Source organism: Heteronotia binoei, chromosome 4 (assembly GCF_032191835.1).
Source record: "Heteronotia binoei isolate CCM8104 ecotype False Entrance Well chromosome 4, APGP_CSIRO_Hbin_v1, whole genome shotgun sequence".
NCBI classification, from domain to species: Eukaryota; Metazoa; Chordata; class Lepidosauria; order Squamata; family Gekkonidae; genus Heteronotia; species Heteronotia binoei.
The window spans coordinates 32,578,613-32,601,013 of record NC_083226.1 but is presented as its reverse complement, the minus strand read 5'-3'; the positions used below and the strand labels follow the sequence as shown (position 1 = coordinate 32,601,013).

The 22,401-nt window shown below is 44.6% G+C and overlaps 1 protein-coding gene across 8 annotated transcripts in view; it reads left to right on the top strand.

Annotated features, from left to right (window-relative positions):
• Positions 1-22,401, top strand: part of NRG1 (neuregulin 1) — a 456,659-nt gene that overhangs the window by 182,639 nt on the left and 251,619 nt on the right. For 7 of the 8 annotated variants that reach the window (XM_060237088.1, XM_060237087.1, XM_060237086.1 and 4 more), the window contains exon 1: positions 17,893-18,080. The exons of the other annotated variant lie outside the window; for it this stretch is intronic. In XM_060237088.1, the coding sequence (XP_060093071.1) occupies positions 17,927-18,080 (154 nt within the window). In that variant the 5' untranslated portion in view covers positions 17,893-17,926. Of the gene's footprint in view, positions 1-17,892; positions 18,081-22,401 lie in introns of those variants that run through there. 8 annotated transcript variants of the gene reach the window in all.

The window sequence follows — 22,401 nt, the reverse complement described above, 5'->3', positions numbered from 1 at the left end:
CAGCAGTCGATATCGGCATAGGCTTGTCTGAAAAGGGCGGTCTTGCAGCCCTGCGGAACTGGTCAAGGTTCCGCAGGGCCCGCACTTCCTCTGGAAGTTGGTTCCACAGTGCCGGAGCCGCGGCTGAAAAGGCCCGTGTTCTGGTGTTTTGAAGTTTGACCTCTCTCGGCCCAGGGATGGTCACTTTATTTTTACCCATTGACCTCAGTGCCCTCTGGGGTTCATATGGGGAGAGACGGTCCCTTAGGTAGGCTGGTCCTCGGCCATATAGGGCTTTAAAGGTAATAACCAACACTTTGTACTGGACTCGGTAGGTAATTGGCAGCCAGTGCAGTTCGCGCAGCCCCGGCCGTATGTGCTCCCATTTCGAGAGCCCCAATAGTAGCCTTATCTCTGTATTATCCCCCTTTATTCAGAAGTCTATCTAGTCTAGCTTCATATGTTATACAGCACCCAACAAGTTGCCTAGGAGAACACCCCTCTCCCCAAGCAGAGGGTAAAATGTTGGAATACTGCATATAATTAATTAATTTGACTTTTATCCTACCCTTTCTGCAAATGGGTTGCCAGTGTGGGTTGGGAGATTCCTGGAGATTTGGGGATGGAACCTGGGGGTGGAACCTGAGGTTTGGGAAAGGGAAGGCCCTCAGGAGGGTATAATGTTGTAGAATCCACACTCCAAAGCAGCCATTTGCTCTGGGGGAGCTGATCTCTGTAGTCTGGAGATAGCCATAATTCTGGGGAGTTCCAGGCCCCACCTGGAAGATGGCAACCCTAAATTCCACATAGTTGGTTATCCAGGCCTTTCAAATGGTTTCGGTGCTATACAGATAAATGAATCTTTCTCTTTAAAAACCCAGAAACCATTTCCAATAAATCTCTTTAATGTTCAGAAATTTATCCAAAGCCTTTCACTGTGATGTACCAATTGCCTGCTTGTTAACACAACCCATGGTTCCTGATTTTAAGACCTGGAGAGCTTAGAAATAATAAATATTAAAACCTTTCTCCCACAATGTGACATTTTCCTGAACTTTAGCAGATCTGGTCCATAAAATCAGCGATAAATCAGATGCTGTTAGATCTGTATATACAAAAACATATATACAAACAGTTCTAAAATCTGCCATGGCTGGAGAAAAGACGCTAAGAAAACGTCATTCTTTGCCACAAGTTTTAGCATTGCCAAGGCGTTGGTTTGCATCTGACCCCATTCTCTGCCCCCTTAGACCACTGCTTGGACATTATATGTAATCAGAATCTGAAACTTCATAAATGTCAACAGAATAAAAGCCATTGTTAAAGTGATTCAGCTGAGTAGGTGTAAAAGATTTTTATTAAGCTTGCAAATGTTTAACCACTGACAACACATTGAGCCTAGAGAGAGGAAAAAAACTGTTTTGCTAAGGACCAGTTTTTGAAAATCATCAAAAATTAGTCATATAGATTTACATGAATGCTTCTTTTCACCTACAAGGTGCTTTTTCCCACCAAGTTGGGCTTGTGAAACAACACAAATGTGGCAAGACTGATTTTTCAGATTTGATTAAGCTGAAAAGTCACAATCCTATTAAGTATTCTGATCCACTAGATTGCCCCATATGGAACTCAAGAATTTTGAGTGGAGGGGAGATATTCACTGTGAATCACCCTCCACAAATAAAGAAGAAAAAAGACTTAGTTTTTATACCCTCTTTTCTCTACCCAAAGGAGTCTTAGAGCAGCTTACAATTGCCTTCCCATCCTGTCCCCACAACAGACAGCCTGTGAGGTAGGTGGGGCTGAGAGAGCTCCATGAGAGCGATGACTGACCCATGGTCACCCAGCTAGATTCATGTGGAGGAGTGGGGAACCAAACCCAGTTCTCCAGAGTAGAGTCCACCACTCTTCTTAACCACTATACCACACTGGCTATTTGCAAGCTTAATAATTGCTATATCATCTGATTGGAGGAGACCCTAGTTCAAATCTTTTTATTAGAGTTTTTATTAGCAATTTTGTAACAAAAAAACTAACTGACAAAAGATAAAAATAAAAAGATAAAGAAAAAAATATAAAACTAAAAAAGGAAAAGGATAGAAAATATGGAAAAAGAATATACAGAGATAAAGAAATATAAAGAAGTGCCTTCCAATTTTCTCCGCAACAAATATGTGTAAAACTGCAAACTTAACATTTACTCTATTAATACAACTAAATGTAATTCTCCTTTCCCTATTAAGTTTTTCCCCTTAATTATCAAATCCATAAATCATCAGGTTTTTTTTTCATTTCCTGCAATAATTCTATAAGGGGTTTCCAGTTGGCTATAAAAGTAAATGATGTCTTTTCTCGAATCAAAAAAAGAAAGTTTTGCTGTCTCCAAGTTCCATCAACTTCACCAACCATTCTTCAGTTATGAGTAATGTTGAACTTTTCCATTTTTGTGCATATAGCCATCTCACTGCCATTGTCATGTATAAGAATAGAGTTCCATGGCTTTTTTCAAGCTGTCTATTAGACCCAAAAGAAATGCCTCTGGTTTCAGGTTCAGATATTACCTTATCTGTGAATTGGTTCTGTATCCTTAAGCAAGGTACTTTTCTCTCAGCTGCACTGTATCATTGCCCACCTATCCCTCGAATGAAACACTACACAGGTCATGGGTTAAACTGGGAATTTTATTTACGCAAAAGCTGATCTGCACCAATACATACATCTTAAAGCATGGGTCGCATTGTGCTTGCAAAGCAAGCTTCCTAAGAGAGCAAACCCACCCTGGCTTAACGCTACCCATCACTGCCCGCATGCAAAGCATTAAGTCTGGTCATATGCTCCCCTGACCTTGAAGAGGCCCCCAACCAGGCCACACAGACTGCCAAGGCTCTAGGTAGTCCAATTTAGGACACACACACACACACATCACTGATATCTCGGGGTGCTTGCCAGCTTGAAACCCCTTCAACCCATGTTTTTTCCCGCCATCCCAGTTAGGGCCTAACCAGTGATACAGGCCTATTTATGCCTCACCCTCTCTGATGATGTGGAGCAAGAGAAAAAAGGCCCCCTCACAGCCAATTTGAGTGAGGCCCAAAAAATTCCTGCTCAGCCCCATAACTGGCGACTAGCTAATCCCACATGGTCTTAACAAGAGGGCGGGTAGGGTGCTCATGCTGGACCAGAATGGTCAGGGATGGCAGCAGCTGCCAGACCTGGCTGGTCAGGCCCTCCCTGATTGGTCAACTCTCCTGCACTGAGCCTGAATAGGCTCTCCCCCACCCTTGTGTTTCCATCCAAGGGAGTAGGAGGCAGGCAATTGCCAGCAGCTGCGCAATAGCCTCCACTGGTTTTTACAACATGGAGGTTTTCATAATAACCTCTTTTAAAGGGTTGTTGTATATGGAGACAATATACATGAAGGACACCAAGAAAGTAATAATTGATGACAATGATGCTTTCTTCTTTGCGTTTAAAATTCTCTGAAAAACTTTTTGTGAGGCAATTTCCTTATTTCGTTTCAGTGTAACCCTACCTCCTCCATTGGTTCTCCACTCTAAATTCCCTCCTCCCAAAGCTATTTTGTTTTTACGGCGCAGAACACAATTACATGGTTTACTGCACAATCCTAAACTGAATTACACCATTCTAAGCCCACTGACATTAATGGACTTTAGAACGGCATTACTTTGCTTTGGATAGCATTGCTGGGATGTAATTTGTTATTAACTCTTTATGTCTTACAGATGCTATATTATTAATTTCAGGCTGTTGTGTGATGCCACATTTCAGAGCACCATACCCTCTTTCGTTAGGTATGGTTATTGTATTTTGCTGGTCCAAACAATAACATCATGTTCCATTAGGTAAATTTTATTTTGGTCTGAAAATTCTGCTCTCCAGATTCTGCTAGCCTCTGCCAACCACCAATAAGATTTCACCCTGGCTGTACCTCAACCCATCATCTACAGCCCTGGTTCTTCTCTCTGGTCCTAGGGTATGAACATATGAAGCTGCCTTATACTGAATCAGACCTTTGGTCCATCAAAGTCAGTATTGTCTTCTCAGACTGGCAGCGGCTCTCCAGGGTCTCAAGCTGAGGCTTTTCATACCTATTTGCCTGGACCCTTTTTTGGAGATGCCAGGGATTGAACCTGGGACCTTCTGCTTCCCAAGCAGATGCTCTACCACTGAGCCACCATCCCTCCCCTGAAGTACACCAGTAGTTTTTAATGTTAAAAAATTGGCAGTCTCATGAAAAAAATTCAGACAAACTGCTTCTAGAAACCTATACCAACACATGCATTAGTGATCTTTTAAAAGATGTTATCTAAAATAGGTTCTGCCATAGAGAGTTGTGTCTAACTTTTATTTGCATAGTGCCCGCTGCAAAAGTGATGCTTGTGACACTACATAAAACAATCAAAATAAAAAAGTACAATTTCATATCAGCTTCATAGCTCTAGATTCGTATCAGCTTCATAGCGTTCTGTCTTGCAAATCTAGAGAAGTCATAGGCAAACATTATAATGAGTTATGGAAAACTCAAAAAGAGTAATTGGAGACCTCTTAAGCAGGGCCAGTGCCACGGGTTCTGGTGCTCTAGGCCCTGCCCCGCCCCACCAGACCTGGGAAGGCGAAAGCGGCTGGGTGGCACCTGGGTGCTTCAGAGGCTCCCTTCCCTTGCAAAGGAAGGCAGCCTCCAAAGAGCGCAGGAGCTGTCCTGCTCCACCATTTTCACCTTCCTGGATCTGATGGGACGGGCAGGGCCTAGGGCACCAGAACCTGTGGCAGGCTCCAAGGAACACATATGCTGCTCTCGCCTTTCTAGGTCTACACAAACCCAGGAAGGTGAGAGCAGCATGGCAGTATAGCGGGAGGGGTTGCCCGGCACCCCTGTAGTCTGAAGCAGTAGAACAAAGCAAGAATCAAGCTGCACCTTTAAGACCAACAAAGTTTTATTCAGAATGTAAGCTTTCATGTGCTAGAAGCACACTTCATCAGACAAAAGTCAGATCAAAGGACAAAAGACTTTTGTCTGAGGAAGTATGCTTCTAGCACATGAAAGCTTACATTCTGAATAGAACTTTGTTGGTCTTAAAGGTGCAGCTTGACTCTTGCTTTGTTCTACTAGGTTTACAGTGTGCCTCTCCAATCACAGGTGGCCCCACTTACCATATTATGCCTGCTTTTTTGCTGCTGAGTGCTGGGCACTTCTCCCAGTGGGCAGAAACTTATGAAAACTAAAGCCATGCCTAATTGTAATGTTTCTGTTTCCTGTGAGAACCAGCTTTGGTACAGTAGCTAAGAGTGGTGGACTCTGCAGGAGAACTGGGTTTCATTCCCCACTCATCCACATGCAGCCAGCTGGGTGATCTTGGGTCAGTCACAGCTCTCTCAGCCCCACCTACCTCACAGGGTGTCTGTTGTGGGGAGAGGAAGGGAAGGCAATTGTAAGCTGCTCTCAGACTCCTTTTGTTAGTGAAGGGCAGGATATAAAACCAACTGCTCCTCCTCCTCTTCTTCTTCATCTTCTTCCTCCTGCTCACATTCTGTATCCAAAGCCTTTCCCAAACTTTGAAAGCCATTGGACTAGGATCTGGGAGACCAGGTTCACATTGCCATTCTGCCATGGAAACTTGCTGGGTTTCACTGGGTCAATCATATCTCAACCTAACCTGGCTCACAGAATCAAGAAAGGAAGAGTGTTGTAAGCCACACTGAATCCCCATTACAGAGGAAGTAAAAAAATGAAGTAAAAAAATAATAATAAATTAGGGGCAGTCAAGTCAGTGGAAGGGAAGGCGGCACGCTATAGCCTGATATATCTCAGAAGCTAAGCAGGGTCCATTCTTGGAAAGGAGAACACCAAGGAGGACTCTGCAGAGAAAGGCAATGGCAAACCACCTCTACTTCTCACTTGCCTCGAAAGCCCCTTGCTAGGGCTGCCATAAGGTGGTTTCGACTTGACAGGCATATGCATATATAGTGAAGTCAGTAGGTGTAGATGGTGGCTCCTCAAATACATCAGAAAGTTTTCTGATATAGCAGGAACACAAGCTGTGGGTAATTGTTTATCCTACACTTCTCCTTCATTTGTGGATGTAGATACATAATCCAGTTTCTTATCACTACCAGGGCTGGCCCTAGACTGTCTGGTACCGTAGACAAGGCTAACTTCTGGCATCCCCACCTACAATGATAACATCAGCGAGTCACACGAGGGTGCCCAATTTGGTACCCCCAGAAGGCCAGCACCCTAGGCAGTTGCCTAGTCTGCCTAGTGGCAGGGTTGGCCCCGATCAATACCTTTCTTAGTGTGAACAAGCTGCCTTCTGTATAGACCAAGATGGGTAGTCGTGTTTGTCTGTAGCAACAGAAAAGAGTCCAAGAGCACCTTAAAGTCTAACAAAATTTGGGGTATGGCATGAACTTTCATGGGTTACTGACTCACTTCTTCAGATACAGCTGGAACAGCTGTTGTGAGAATAGCTGTATCTGAAGACGTGAGCAGTGACTCAGGAAAGCTCATACCTTCCCCCAAATTTTGTTTGTCTATAAGGTGCTACTGGACTCTTACTTTTGTCTTCTATATTATTATCTTGCTTTCTTTGTTCTTGAAAAATGGAGAGTTCAGTGATTAAGGGTGTTGTGGCAATGTTATGAGATTTACTTATTAGTACTAGTAATGTGCGAAGAATATATATTTATTATCTTTATGGCATATATGGGATCCTGAGGCAATCTTCCATTTAAATCCTTGTGAGGTCCAGATATGCTTAACTGTAGAGAACAAGTGTGGAGTAATGGTTGGTGTTCAACAATAGAACCTGAAGACCCAGTTTAATAACACACACACACCATTAGTTGTGAAGCTCTCTCAGTAACCTTGGCCCAGTTGCTGCCTCTGAGCCTGTTTCACGGTGTGGTGGGGAGGATAACTGCTGTGGAAGGGCTTCACATTGTGCCTTAAGCTCCATGGCGGAACAGTGGGATAAAGTGTGATAAATATATTTTGAGATAGAATTGCATCAAGCCAACTTCTTCTGTGACCATTGCATGCCGTTCAGCGATAGAAGCCAGTAAGCACTGGATTCCCCCCAAGCATCCTGGGGCAGCATAATAATCTTTCTTTATAGGCCTTCTGGGGAAAAAAAATCAACAATATTTTTATTTGAACTGGCTTAAATTCCAGATCCCAACATTGCATCTTATTATGATATTACCAATGAAATAAAACCGGAGGTGAGGAAATGCAGATAGCAGAAGACTTGATAGTCAGTGGCTAAGGTCATCAGGAGCAGGTTTATCTTCCAGTACAAAGGTATCTGCAGCTGTCTCCTATATTTGTGAATACACTTGTATACAGGGGCATTGCTGCTGCAAAGACAGAGCTTTTTTTGTAGCAGAAACTCCTTTGCGTATTGGGACACACAATCCTGATGTAGCCAATCCTCTAAGAGCTTACAGTAGGCCCTGTATTAAGAGTCATGTAAGCTCTTGGAGGATTGGCTACACAAGAGGGGGGTGGCCTAATATGCAAAAGAGTTCCTGCTACAAAAAAAAAAGACCTGTTCCTAAATGTATAAGGGACTGCAGTCACTCAGTTCATCATAAACTCTCACTGTCTTCATGCCACCCATCACAAGGATAATCGTTTTGGCAGTTTAAATAATTGCTCAGCTCTGTGAAGGATTTTTGGATCTTTTTAAAAAATAATAATAATAAAAGGTAGGGTATTCTCTTTACATTGTGCACAGAAATTGGGCTTGTGACAAATTCTAACTACAAATCCTCACATCTCTTTGCAAAGAAACTCATTTGGCTTTACGTTATTCGGCGCTTACGGAGCACTGACCCCTTAAGGAAAAAGTGAGGTACTGCATCCCAAAACCTTTTACTCCTTGGGAAAGATGACCATTCTTCAGTTCGGATTTGTTTCCCATTCTGTAAATGATTTGGTATTTTGGCAGTTGAGAAGAGGATGTCACAGCATTATGCCTGTAATGCCATGTCAAAGCATCGTGTGTTGCAAAACTGAGCCTTATGTCATAATCTGTAACTCCTTTAGAGAATGCTGAAATCTTTTTTCTAGTTCCTTCTTTCATAAAACGCTGCAATGTAATGTAAACTGTAATGTAAACTGAATTCACACAACAACTTCCAGTCTGATGACCTGTTTTGATGGCAGCTTCCTTTTTCTTTTCTTTCATCATACATGGTACCCAGGTGAAATTCAGTGGTTTCTAAAAGAAAAGATTTGCAGTTTTCTTTGTTGTTCATTGATTATTGATTGATGTCAAGGTGAAAGGGCAGCAAAGCTAATTCTGGGCTTTCAGCCTCCAGAATTCGTTCACACAGACCTTTTAATGACCTGTGCAATGCCATGAAATAGAAACTACTTAAAATGCTAAACTGCCCCCCCCCCCACCCAGGTTATGACTGCTTAAGCAAACCTGTACATAAACTGAATACATTTGGTAGCCCTTTAAGAACAAGTAGTATCCAGCCTCCTTTACATTTTAGTTGTTTGTTTATTTATTTGGAAAATGTCTACACTGCCTCTCCACCAAACCTGTCCCAGATGGCTTACAAAATAAAACATAATAAAAACAAATCACAAACCTTAATAAAACACAGCTAGAACATAAAACTTAAAGCATGGATCCATTTAAAATAGACTTAAACACTTTGCAAGCTAAAACAGACTATAAAATAATGCTTTAAAAAGCCACCCCTAGTTAAAAGTCTGGGCACCAAAAGGACAGCAAGTTTATTTATTTTTATTTATTTTATTCGATTTATATCCCGCCCTACCCCACCGAAGCGGGCTCAGAGCGGCTCACAACATAAAGTTGCATGGTGAACCTCAAGGCATTCCACAGGTGAGGTGCCACCACTGAAAAAGCCCTGCCTCTGGTGGCCACTTGCCTAACCTCTGAACAGGAGAAAAAAGCACAGAGAAGAGAGCTTGTGAGAGTGAACTCAACTAGCGGGAAAGACAGCATGGGAGGAGGCAGTCCCACTCCCTACATCTTCAAGGTATCTTGAGTTTTTTCCTTCTTTCTGAAATGTTGGGGCATTTAAGCAGGATATTGCCACTTTTGTCTGCTAATTTTTGCCTTCAGTGGTCTTAGAAGGATGTAATTTTGTTTAGGACTCCACTGGTGGTTAACATAGCATGAAACCTCCAAGGGGACATTTTGTAGAAAAATAGGTGGTGGAGCTCATCTAGGGATTGTTATGCAGCTGCACATACTATTCAATGGACAAGGAGGTGGAACTCTCAGAAGGAGGAGGTGGAACTCTCAGAAAGGTTCAAGAGCTGTGCTCCTGTGAGCTCCCACTGAATCTGAGGCCTGCATCCTCCCTAAGCAAAATGAGACTAACAGTGGAATCCTAAGCAATACAATGTATATGAGATTTGATTTGCTTCCTGTTCTTAAGTCACTGTATTTTGAGAGAAACCCCATATGCTCATATGCATGCACACCTGTCATAAATTACAGTTCAATTTTGTAATCAGCTATCTGTTTTTAATAGTTAATGTCTTGTAAAAAGTTGCCCAAGGATCAACCTCTGCTATGAATCCCTTTATTCAAGTCTCTGTGGTCTGTGCCTACCCCTGACATGCCTACCTATATATTCCACTTGAGCACTCTCTACTGTACCCCTAATGAACACAGCCATTGCTTCTTCCACCCTCACCACTGCTTATAATGTTATGCTCTTTTTTTGGGAGGGGGGGCACTATGTGACAGAGTGTTGGACTGGATGGGCCATTGGCCTGATTCAACATGGCTTCTCTTATGTTCCTTCCATTCATCTTCAGAACACAGTGAAATCTGCCTCTGGACTTTCCCCCAAAGCATGTTGCACTTCAGGCTTTTCCCATAGCATTGGTTGGGAGCTAGCTGACTTTGATTTTGAGTGGTCTGTGGTTTTTAATTACAGTGAATTCAGTTTACATTACAGTCCACGAATGTCTTTTGACACATATTTGGATTCTCCTAAGGCAGTGGTCTTCATTGCCAGACCTGGGACTGACCTTTAATGCCCAAGTGGAAGCGGAAGACCCATCAAGTAGCAAATACAATGCAGATCCTACAAGCTGTGCTGCCTAGAATGGCATCAGGGGGCACGTTAGTTCAGAGGCTGGTCAAAGGTTTCGTATGTAGAAGGATGCCACGCTGAATCCCTGACATCTTCAGTAAAAATGGTCTCAGGAAATGAGCAGGGAAAACCTATGAATTTAGAGAGTTGTGTAATCAGTACAAGAACTGAACAGACCAATAAGGAAAAAAAAATAAGTTCTTTATTCTACTTCATTTTTGGTCCTTCTTTATCACTGTATGTCAAACATAACACAAACTTCAGAAGGGACGTTTGACTCTTCCACTGTGAAAGGTGAGCTCAAAACTCCAGGACTTTTAGTGAGACTTTAAAACCAAATGGTTCTGTACCTGGAAATGCCTCAAACATATCAAGCTAACTTTTGGAAACATTATTCCTTCAGACTTTATTCCTATATGGGCAGCCGCCCAATCCAGACATAAGTGACAGCTGGCTGTGGCATAACTGCCGCGCTGTTAGTAGACTTCCTGAGGATTTTGGCATGCTGGAGCATGGGGAGGGGAGAGGCGTAGCTTGCCATGAGGGAGACAGTCAGAAGGACAACACCACTGGCGTAGGCACGCAAGGGAGGCGGAGGCAGCAGGAGGGGGGGCCAGCCCCCTCCCATTGGCCAGTCCTGGCACATGTGCCATGGCTCATGACAGTCAGGGATGGGGAGAGGCGGTCCCGGAGAGGCTGATAGCCATCTCCAACCCGCCCCCAAACAGAGAACGGAGCCAATGATGGGCAGACCATCAAAAGTAAAGGAAAGACGTCCCACCAACACGGGGAGGGAACATTAGTGAGGCTGGCCACGAGAAGCCTGGCTTGGTGGCGAGGCAGGGGTGGGGGCGGGACAGGCCCACACAGGGCCACGGAGAGGCCGTCAATTCCCTCACACCCTCCTGCTGTCAGAGACTCTGCCAATGGCAGGCAGACAGGCAGAGGCATGCGCAGACAAGCAGGAAGTACCAAGTGCAGGAGTTCACTGTCATAGACAGCAGCTGGAAAGTGTGTCTGGGAATGAGCAGCCCACCATCAGACACCCCCCACCCAGAGACTCCTTGTGTTGCCCTGACACCCCCTGCCATGTGCACGGAACACCTCCCCCGGGGGCCACAAAACTCAGAGTACAAGTTCATCAGTCTCAGAACTCAGAGTCCACTTCATCAGCCCCCCCCCTTTGTGCCCTGCACACAACAGCCCTGTGGGGTCGGGTAGGCCGTCAGCCTGGGCAGGCTGAGGGGTGGCACCCCCCTCCTACCTGTCCAGTCATGTGGGGGCAGCATGGCGGCTCATAGCCCACTCCCCCCCCACAAGAACCAAGTCTGCCCACCCTCTCAGGCATTCCCTCAGAGAGGCCACTGACAGAGTGGCCTCTATGCTGGATTCCCATCTGCAAAAACGGAGACTGAGATTAAGTGCACCTGCAGGGGCATCAGCTGGAGGAGCAGGCTGCATTTCAGCCAGGCGCTCTCTTAAAGGCACAGTCTCTGACGCATCTCCCCGCATCAGAGCAGCTACCACACACCTTGCCTTGCCAGGGGTTGGGAACGTGGCAGAGGGCAGACCAAGGGAAGGGTGCAGGCGACCTTTGTTTTCAGTTTCAATTAGTGCCTATGGGGCACGCTGTCATTTTTGCAGACGTAACTTTGTGCTTTCGGGGGGGGGGGGTCATCATGGCCCAAACTACTCAGGGAGCCGCCTAAGCCTGGTTGCGCCCCCAACTCCACCCCCTCCTGCGCCTGAGCTCGCACTCCGCCTCACCTCCGCCAATGCTTGAGCGCAGCCCTCAGGCACCACTGCTCTTGGGCAGAGCGGCACTGGGGCGGCCTCACGCGCACGTAACTTCCCTCCACTGTGGCGGTGTGGCCATACATGGGCGCAGCTGGTACTTGTGCCCGCATAGCGTATCATCTGCTCCCAAAGGACTTTCTGCCCCCCCTCCCCCAGGATTGTGCTGTTAGTCAAGTTGCTTTAGTGGTTTAATCAAGCAACCAGCAAGCTACATTTTTTTTTAAAAAAAGAACAGCTTTAGAGGTTGGAGCATCATATTAAAGAAAACATTTATTATACATAGCATCGGAAAAGCAAACACCGTGATAAGCATGTAACAAAAATTAAATTAACTTATTTTATACTATTCTTCTGTTCACATCAGTTTCAGAGTACACTTAGTACGCCGTGAAAGGTGTCTTGGAAAAGAATTGCTTATTTATTGACTTCATTTATACCCCACCCCTGTCCCAGTGGAACCTAAAGTGCCTCACAGTGTTCTCCCCTTCTTCATTTTATCCTCAAAACAACCCTGAAGTATGTTAGACCCAAGGTCACTCAGTAAGCTTCCTTGGCAGAGTGGGGATTCGAACTTGAGTCTCTCAGATCTTAGTCTGACCCTCTAACCAATATCACCCTAGTACATTGAACATATGTTGAATGCAACCATTGTTCTCTGTCCATTACATGAGGATACCCCCTGTTTCTTTGCCAACACAGAGACCGATTCCCCACTAGCCTTATGCCACTTTCACTCTCCTCTTCTCCACGAGGCTTCTGTCGGATTTCATACTATCTGCAGAGCCTCTTTCATGCAGCAAACGACCCTCTAAAAACTGGTTTCTGTTTGCCATGTGAAAAAGGCGAAGTGAGTTGCAGCCCCGGGGGGCAGATAGTGTGAAATCCGATAGAAGCCCTGCGGAGAAAAGGAGTGCAAGAGTGGCTTAAGGCTAGTGGGAAATTGTTCAGAGATGGACACTATCTCAAGGAAGAGAATCAGGATGCATCAGGACTACCTAAAGCAGTCTGAAATAAGAGGACAGCACAGTCACATTTCTGAGACTAGGCAAAGGGAAGGTGGAGTTCTGGGACTAAGTATTATTCTAGGAGTCGGTCAAGAAAAGACATATGAACAGCTTCCGTTTTCAAAATGAAGACCTACCCATTAGATACACTGGTTCAAGCATTCTGAAAGAAAATCATTCAGCACCTTGATAAAGACAACACTTCCATTAGACTTCAGCATGAATGCAGAAGATCAGTGTTCTTAAGCTGAGATCTGGAAATCTGAGAACACTGACTGTTTTCTTCCTATGATAGCAGGGAACCAGTAGAAATGTTTGAAGACCTCTTGGAATTAATTAAATGAAGACATAAAAGGGCTGGGAGTATTTATGTCCTGTTAGAAACCCCTTTTCAAAGTGCTGTTAATCTCTTTCACAGTGTACTTAACTAACTAGGAGGAAAACAATAGATAAGTAAAAGCTTTTGGAAGGAGATGTTGATGATGAGTTAAAATAACTGCTAAGGGTGTGCAAATGGCCATCCCTGTTGACTTCAGCTACTAGGCAAAAGGGTAGAGATGACCACTGCAAGGTCATTTCCTTTTTGGAGCCACTGAATCACAAGGCCATGGAAAACACCGACAACATTTGTTAGTCTATATCTCTAACACCAGGTTAGTGGCTGTGCCAAGATCAGACTAGTGCAGGCAATTCAGGCTTCTAGGTATTCACAAATCTTGTCTAAAGATATAACTTTTTTACCCATATCATTATTGTATAATATAGTTAATATACTTAATACTTTTTAAAATGCTTCTGTCTTGCTTTCTTCCCAAATAGGAACCAAAAGTGGTTTATCACATTGTTCTCTCTCTTCCACTTTATCCTCACAATAACCACGTTGTGATGGCCATTTGATAGGGTTGCCAGCTCCAGGATAGGAAGCTCGGTGGACGGGGGGGAGAACAGGAATCTCAGTGGGGTACAGTGCCACAGATCTCTGTAGTCTGGAGATGAGCTGTAATTCCAGGAGATCCCCGGGCCTCACCTAAAGGCTGGCATCCCTAATTGCATCAGTCCCAAAATCACCTGGCAAGTTTCCAATGGCAGAGCAGGAATTCAAACCTGGTTGTCCAAGTCCTAATATCTAACAGTCTAACCATAATGCCATGCCCACTCTCTTACTATTTGCAGAAGCTATTCTATAATGGGCAATAGGCAGAATTCAGGAGGAGCCCGCACAATCTGATTTGGCTTTTCTCATATGGCCGGGTTCATAAGGTGCTTAGCAAGATTCAGTTTATTGTGCCTAGCATAAAACAAATATGGATATATTATATGTACATGATACAACTTGCTTCAGCAACAACAACAACAAATTTTATTTGTATCCCGCCCTCCCCGCCGGAGCAGGCTCAGGGCGGCTAACAACATGGTTCAGAATTAATTTATACAAGTAAATAAAACTACATTAAACATTATCAGCATTTAGTTAAAATCTGGTTAAGCTTTAAAATTAAATTAGTTAATTTTTAAAAGTGCTAGTGCTATGTTTACTTTTTCTGATGGCGGTTTCCTTCGCAATTTCCGTTTTCATCAGGGAAGGCCAGTCTGAAGAGGAAGGTCTTGCAGGCCCTGCGGAACTGTTCTAGGTCCCGCAGGGCCCGCATTTCCTCTGGAAGTTGGTTCCATAGGCTCGGGGCTATAGAGGAGAAGGCCCGGTTACGGGTGCTTTGCAGCTTCACCTCTCTCGGTCCGGGGATAGTCAGCAGGTTTTTCCCGGCTGACCTCAGTGCTCTCTGGGGTTCATATGAGGAGAGACGGTCCCTAAGGTAGACAGGTCCTCGACCATATAGGGCTTTAAAGGTAATGACCAGCACTTTGTAACGAACCCGGTATGTAACTGGCAGCCAGTGCAGTTCACGCAGCCCAGGCTGTATGTGCTCCCATTTAGGACCTTAGAACCTAAACCTGCAAATATTTATGCATGAGATGATGACGATGATTTCAAATATAAGGAAATTACTATCATTATACAAAGCATTCAGTCTTTCATCTGATCATTTGTAAGCGCCCTGTCTCATTTTTCTTGAATATTTCTGATTCCTCAGTTCTGCACATACAACCTTAATTTTGCAGTTCGCTGGACTTTTACATTAAGTCTGCAAATCTAAAATGTTTTTGACCTTGGAATGAATTTGATTGAAGTGGATGCAGGAGTGTACAGCAGTGAGGCTATATATGACTTCTTTGGAGCAGAAAGATAAAGTAGCAAAGTCTGATGATGGCTCAAGATCTCAAGTAAAAACATAAGAACAAAAATAGAAGAAATAATTTCAGTTTTAAAATGATTTTATTCATATAGGATTGATGGCTATCTAGATGATTGGTCAGTGAGTCAGTTTGCTGGCACCTTCTCTTGCCTTGCTGTTGGAGGAGAGCAGGGAATGGGTCATTGATGGAAGGTCTGTAGCTCAAAGGCATCCAGAAAGCCATTGGTTCAGCCTCTGCCATCTCCATTTAAAATTATCTTAATACTAAGTAGTGATGACCCAGCTCTGTATACAGCAGTTTCAGGTGCTTATTTTATTGCTGATGCCATGAATGAAGCTCAAAGAAATCATCAGGCTCTGGAAGTCAAGTGGTGAAATTTCTGACATAAGGACGAATTTCCTTTTCCTTCTTTCAAGCTTCTTTGATCCAGTTATCTTGAGCAGCAAATGAGGAGCTTTCATTTCTTTAAGGAAAATATGGTGGAGAGATATTTGGCCACTACCAACGCAGTCCTTGGATCTCTGTCCAGTGACAAATAGTGGACCATGTTATCTTTTGTTACAGTAGAAGGAAATTTTGGTAAAAACAAGGCATTCCATAAATCTCAGTAATAAGTGAGGGCATTCCAATATAATATGCAATAGGGAGTCAACGTTTTTCATATTGTATTGGCAAAGCCCATCTGAATGAGACAGATTACAATATCTGCCACATAAGATTGCTGAAGGGGCAGCATTCAAGCTTGCAAGCATAAATGCTCTAGTAAGGAGGAATTGTTAAGGATCCGGTTTAAGCTAGAGTGCGGCTAGAGAAGGAAGGATGCGGAAGAACTGGGTGGAGCATACTTTCCAGGATCGTATAACTGAGCTGAAGTAGTCTAGATCTTTTGTGCATTTCTTAATCATCAGTAAGGATTTGGTTCTCCCAAGTGTCATTAAATCCCCCTTCGCTAGGCCAAATCTAAGTAATTTCTTATCTGTTTCTTGCATCCTGAGAGAGTAATGCTGATCTTTATTGAGCTTGTCCTTTGTTGAAAAAAAATAACCTTTAACCTTCAAGTGTACTATCATAAGGACAGATGGTAGAAGAACAGGGGGAGAGATGGTAATATATTTAGGTAACTTGGTAATAGCTCTCCAATTGTTTTGGTAAGTGCTCAAATGACTTCATATATTTTACTATCCTTACAACAGCCCTTTAAAGCAGGACTGCATTGATACACTTACGTTACAGGAAGAACAAGAACATAAGGCAGAGAGATAATGGTGTGCATAAGGCCACCTAGTGAATTCAAGGCTAACAAGCTGAAATTTGAAGCCAAGAATTTCTGTTTCACAGTTCAGTGTCTAAACCGCTCTCCAGTTTGCATTGAGGAATCTAATCTTGTTATCCTAATCCTGTTTATCGATTTGGGCCTTGCCCTAAATGGAAGCACAAACAGCTGACCTTTGAGAGATGAGGCCATGGCCTGGCTGCTTCTGAGCTACCCCCAAGCTACCTTTCTTCTTCCTGAGGTTATGTTTTATACCCATGTCTGGGCTGTACCACTTCAGGCAGCACAGAAGACTAGTAGCTCTGAATTACGTGTTTGTTTTTTTAAAAAAGAGTCTTGTACATGCATAGCACAGTTCCATGAGGTTACTCCATTCTAACACTACTCAGACAAATGAGCTTAGACAAGAGTAGGTCTGCAAAGGATTTCATTAGTAGAAAGATGATTGTCAGAGCGGCTTGACTGAAACCTTGTCTTTTCTGGCTGAAATCTTATTTTTCTCCGTGGAGGGACCCTGATGAGGCCACTGTATGAAGCAACACTCCGCCTTGCTTTGTCTGTGTGAGCAACACTCAGCCTTGCTTAGTCTGCATGAATGTAATCTAGTCCACAGGCAAGTTTTCCCACCTCAGTGAAATCTAGGTTCGTGGTCGCTTTGGGTCAGACCAGTTTCAGCCCCTCAGTTTAAGCAGCTTCCTTCCACCCCTCGTGTGTGTTATGTATGGGTGAGAAGCAGAAAGGATTCCAAGGAGGAAGGATCCCATTCAGAGGTGCCCAATGCCAATCAGGGTGGAGCACACATTTGAGGAGGTACAGGATTCCTCGCAGTCACCTCTGCCCGGGCCAAGGTGTTTTCTTCGCCACCGGGCCCGAGCCCGCCTATTCCTTCTCCTCTCTTTCACCCGCTCCCCAACTTTTTCCCAGGCGCAGCTGAGGCGACCTCTGTTGGGCTCCAACCGCCTCAGCCTCCGGGCCGCCGCCGCAGCCGCCGCCGCTGCTCCTCCCTGCCCGCCCACATTCCCACACCCTCGTGGCCCTGGGGGGCTGCTTAGGCTCCTCCCGTGTGTGCGAGTGCGTGTGTGTCGGTGTGTATATGCGTGCCTGGGGCGGGCAGAAAGGAATCCCCCCCCCCTTTTCGCTTCACTCACTCCCCCGGAGGAGGGAAGGGGGGCGAGAAAAAAAAAAAAAAAGCCTGGCAGGAACTCCCTGCCCGGACTTCTCTCTCTCTTCTCTCAGGCTGCAGCAGGAGGGATGGGAGCCAGGACAGAGTGAGAGCCGCGAGCGCCGAAGGAAGGCAGCTGTGAGGGGAGAGAAGGGGACGGCGGGAAGAAGAGCCAGGCGAAACTTTTCCCTTCTCCCTCGTCGCTCCTCTTGAGCCGGGGGGGTCTCTTCTTCGTTGGCTCCGTTGACTGAGGGCGTGTGGCCCTGCGGGGAGTGGAAGTTTCTCCGGGGGGAGCCAAGAGACGGAGAGGGGAAGGAAAGGTTGGTGTGGGGCGCAGCAGCGCTGGACATGAGCGAGTCGCGGCGGGCAGCGGCCAAAGAGCAGGGGGCAGCCGCCTCCTCTTCGTCGACGTCTCTCCAGGGTCCCGAGAAGAAGCGGAAGGGCAAGAAGGGCAAAGGGGGCGCCGGCAAGAAAGGCGCCGCTCGGGAGGAAGACGGGCCAGGTAAGAGACCCAGGACTGGACTGGAGGAGTAGAGAGACCCAGAGCGGGGTTGCGTGTGTGTGTACGTGGGTGTGTGTGAACCGGGCTGGCGAGGAGCGCACAGGTGGCGGCCTGGCCTGGAGCTGGGTCTCCTAGACTGCAATCACACATGCTAAATAATGCCGTTTCAATCCACTTTCAGTGCACTTTCCAACTAGGTTTTGCCAGTTCATACAGTAAAATCCAGTTGGAAAGTGCAATAAAAGTGGATTGAAACTGCATTATTTAGCGTGTGTGATCGCAGCCCTAAAGAGGTGTGTGTGGGGGGGGGGGAGTTTGTGCGGGTAAAGTTTCTTAAACCGGCGTCGTTTCGCCTTCCCAAGCCCGGGCAGAGGGAACGAGCGGAGATTTGGGGCTCCCTCCAGCAGGCAGCGCCTTCTTCCCAAGAGCCAGCTGCCCTCTGGCGAGTGCCTTCTCGCTGGCTCCTCTCAAGGCGCCGAGGAGCAGCTTGGGGGTTGCCTCCACTAGGAAGAAAGGGGCGGGGGGAGGCCACTTTTGCACCTGACCAGAAATCCAGGGAAGCAGAAGGCGATTCTTCTCCTCGCCACGGGCAGGGTAAGCTGCCGCTCCCTTCCGACCGGGAAAGAAAGTAGGATCCAGCCGGGGGCATTTTGGAGACTAGCGCGTTTGTTCCAGCATAAGTTTTGGAGAGCCGCTTCTTTGGATGCAGCGGGGCTCCTGCGCATCTCTGTAAATGTTAAAAACCAAAACCATGCATTGCTGCCTTATTAAGACCAACCAGAGTTACGCAACACAGTGGGCAAACGCTCCAGAACTCTTCATCAAGCTGGATGAGGGGGGGGGACCTAAAAAAGAGAGGATCGCCCCCCCCCCCCCGCCCTCGCCTTGTAACAAAAGACCACCTTTTGAAGAACTTGTTTTCTCTTTCTTCCCCCCTTTTTTAATGTTCAGCCTGACCAAGAGCCAGTTGCATGACTTTTTTGGGGGGAGGGGGAATTTGCTGTGGACCTATGCTGCTGCCTAGTTTATTTTGCTCTGTAAATGGTTGTTTGTATTCCCCCATTGACAGTTGCTCTTTGCACTCTGGTTGCAAGATCAGTTGGGGACAGAAAGAATGCTATCCATGTGCCCCCCATTGTCTATTAACCCTGATAAATTCACCTAGAGGGAGCAAGTCACAACTTTTTCCTGTACATTTAATCCTGCAACCCTACACCCTTTTATAAAAGTTGCTTGCACCTGGTAGAAGTTACTTTTGAATACATGTGTTCAGAATCAATGCTGCACAGGGATGAGTGGCAAATCCTGCTGTCCTCCTAGGGTTTAGTTTAGCAAGTATTAGGTTATCTCATTTGCCCTGGTCACAGCCCTGTGAGGAAGAACAGTTTGAAAGGGGATGACATTACCATTCCTAATTAAGTTGGGAATTGAATTCTTAACATACTCATGACTAATCAAAGACTTAGGCCCGCTTACTGAGGCCAGCACCATCCACTATACTACGCCAAGTTTTCTCCAACTTTTATGCACACTTTTTACGCTCTCCTATATCCTTTGATGAAGAGAAGATTCTAAGCAATATTTGTGATTTCTAAGTACAGAAATGGGCTAGCAGTAGGGAAGCTATTCTGAATTAATTAACGTAGGGTTTTAAAAAAATATATGCTTTTTTGTGAATGTAGTTAATATTGTACCAGTCAGGACAGTTAAGTAGTAAAAAAAATGTATATTATCAGTGTTTGAAGTTTGAATTCTAACAGCTATGGATAAATATCTGACCAGTTAAAGAGTCTCAGCTGACTAATGTAGAATAGAGGTTTGTAGGCTTGAGTATGTGGTGTAGGACATTTTCATGCTGGTATGATGCTTTCTTTGCTTCTGGATTACCCATACTCAAGGGCTGTATTTTCTGTTAAGGCTTAACTGTTGAGGTTTTTCGTTGCTTTTAATTCTTGGAGTTGCTTCTTTATGAGAAAAGTATTATGCAATTAATAAGAAGGTATGAGGAATGCTACAACTGAAAAAGATACCGTGCCTGACTGTTTCTTTTCACAAGGCTAGAAGTAGTTATAGTTAGTTCATCCCCATTGGCACTGTTCATCTCAGGTATTTGTAACTAACATTGCATCTGCTAGTGATAGTATTTGGATTTAACCCCAGCCTATTACTGGAGGAGTGACTGCTACTTAGATGGAATTCTTTTAGACATAGTTTCTGCAGCAAACTACCTATAACATGCCAATGCAAGCATCACTAGTTTAAACAGCCTGTTATCCCAAAGAATACATATTTGCATGAGGATATAACACCTTCCAAATGAAATGGGCAGTGTTAGTGTTGAAAAAGAGTTGCCAGAGTAATTACTCATAAGTCAGCCCTTTTAATTTCAGTGGGAATAACTTTTGAGAAAGTGTATTTAAGATTGCTGCCGAATATTTTTTTCTGCAATTTCCAGTGAAATGCAAAAATAGGGATTATATCTTTTATCAGATTTACTTCTATGTAACCTTAAAACTTGAAAAGACATAACACAAACATTAATTAGTCTACTGACAGAGGCCTCTAGTGCAGAGACTGGGATTTCCACCAACAATGAACTCGCTAAGTGGACATAGGACCAAACTAAATAAGAAAGCACAAGATGTATAATCAGAGAAAAATAAATAAAAGCAGCCAGAGAGAGATCAGGATGGAGCTACTGGGTGGGGATTCATCCTTTCCCCATTCCCCAATTTTTAAATCCCCTTCAAGCTGTCCTTTGTCCATGGCAGGGAAATTGATGTAGGCGCTGGAGCTGAAAAGAACTGTTTTATGGAGAAAGCAATTTTAAACTGGGGAAATAGTGTAGAGAAAAGGATCAACTCCCCCCTCCGGCCCAAGCAGTGCACTGCTTCATCGCAGTAGCCCAATGTTAGCTTCTCCTTCAACTACTTTTTATTTATTTTTTAAGTAGGAGATCCAATCACGGATGTCTCCTGGTTTATATGGTTTGGTGCTGAATCAAGTTACAAACAAATCACTATTTGATATGAACTTGGAATCATTAGGGTTGTGCATCTCTCCCCCCTCCTCTTCTCATGTGTAGAGCCACAGCTGGAGAGTTTCTGATTAGGAAGTCTACAGTCTAACCATAATTTGTGGCTAACTGTCAAACCACAGATTGGTCCCAGTTTATGGACATCTCCCCATAATTTGTTAAAGAACTCAAATTAAAACATCACAACAAATTGTGGTTAGATTGAAGACTCCCTAGACCAGCCTGATCACAAGAAGGAGAGAAGAGGCAGTGAGGAAGCCAAGGTTTTCCAGCTTATGCTTATCCAGCTTGGGTCAGCCATAGCTCTCGTAGGAGTTGTCCTTGAAAGGGCAGTTGCTACGAGAACTCTCTCAGCCCCACCCGCTTCACAGAGTGTCTGTTGTGGGGGAGAAGATATAGGAGATTGTAAGCTGCTGTGAGTCTCTGATTCAGTGGGGTATAAATCTACAGTCTTCTTCTATAGGGCTCTTACAAGGTAATACTAAAACTGTTTATGATGATGGTATTGGATTTATATCCCGCCCTATACTCTGAATCTCAGAGTCTCAGAGCGGTCACAATCTCCTTTACCTTCCTCCCCCACAACAGACACCCTGTGAGGTGGGTGGGGCTGAGAAAGCTCTCCCAGAAGCTGCCCTTTCAAGGACAACTCCTATGAGAGCTTTGGCTGACCCAAGGCCATTCCAGCATGTGGAGGAGTGGGGAATCAAACCCGGTTCTCCCAGATAAGAGTCCATGCACTTAACCACTATACCAAATTGGCTCTTTGGTTTATGTGATATGCTTTGATCCCATGAAGTTTGGTGCATAAATGCAGTATTATTAATAATGTTATCTCGTATTATCTGGAATTAACAAAGCCGTTACCATTTCTTTGGGTAGATGCTTAATTGCACAAGCTACAATGTTACATAGTTTCAAATTTGGAAGACAAATGGGGGAATGTTAGCTTTCCATTGGAGATAACTTTGGTTTCAAAAGTCTTACCATGTTTCAGTCAAAGGTCACCTGTTATCAGGTTATATACTTTTAAAAACCTCTTTCCTTTTGCCTCAAAACTTCCATGGTTGGTAAATATGAATTCTGAATTGGTAGTCATCAATGCTTTTTAAGTGGTTTGAGACATTCCCAAGGAGAACAAACGGTGTATATTGATACTATCAGAATGTCCAGTTTTGGTACCGGAAGGTAACAGCATAGGAAGAAAGACATTAGGAAACAGTTTTGTAGGATTCATTGTACAGAGAAGGTTTATAAGGTAGATAATGTGGTAAAACACTGCCC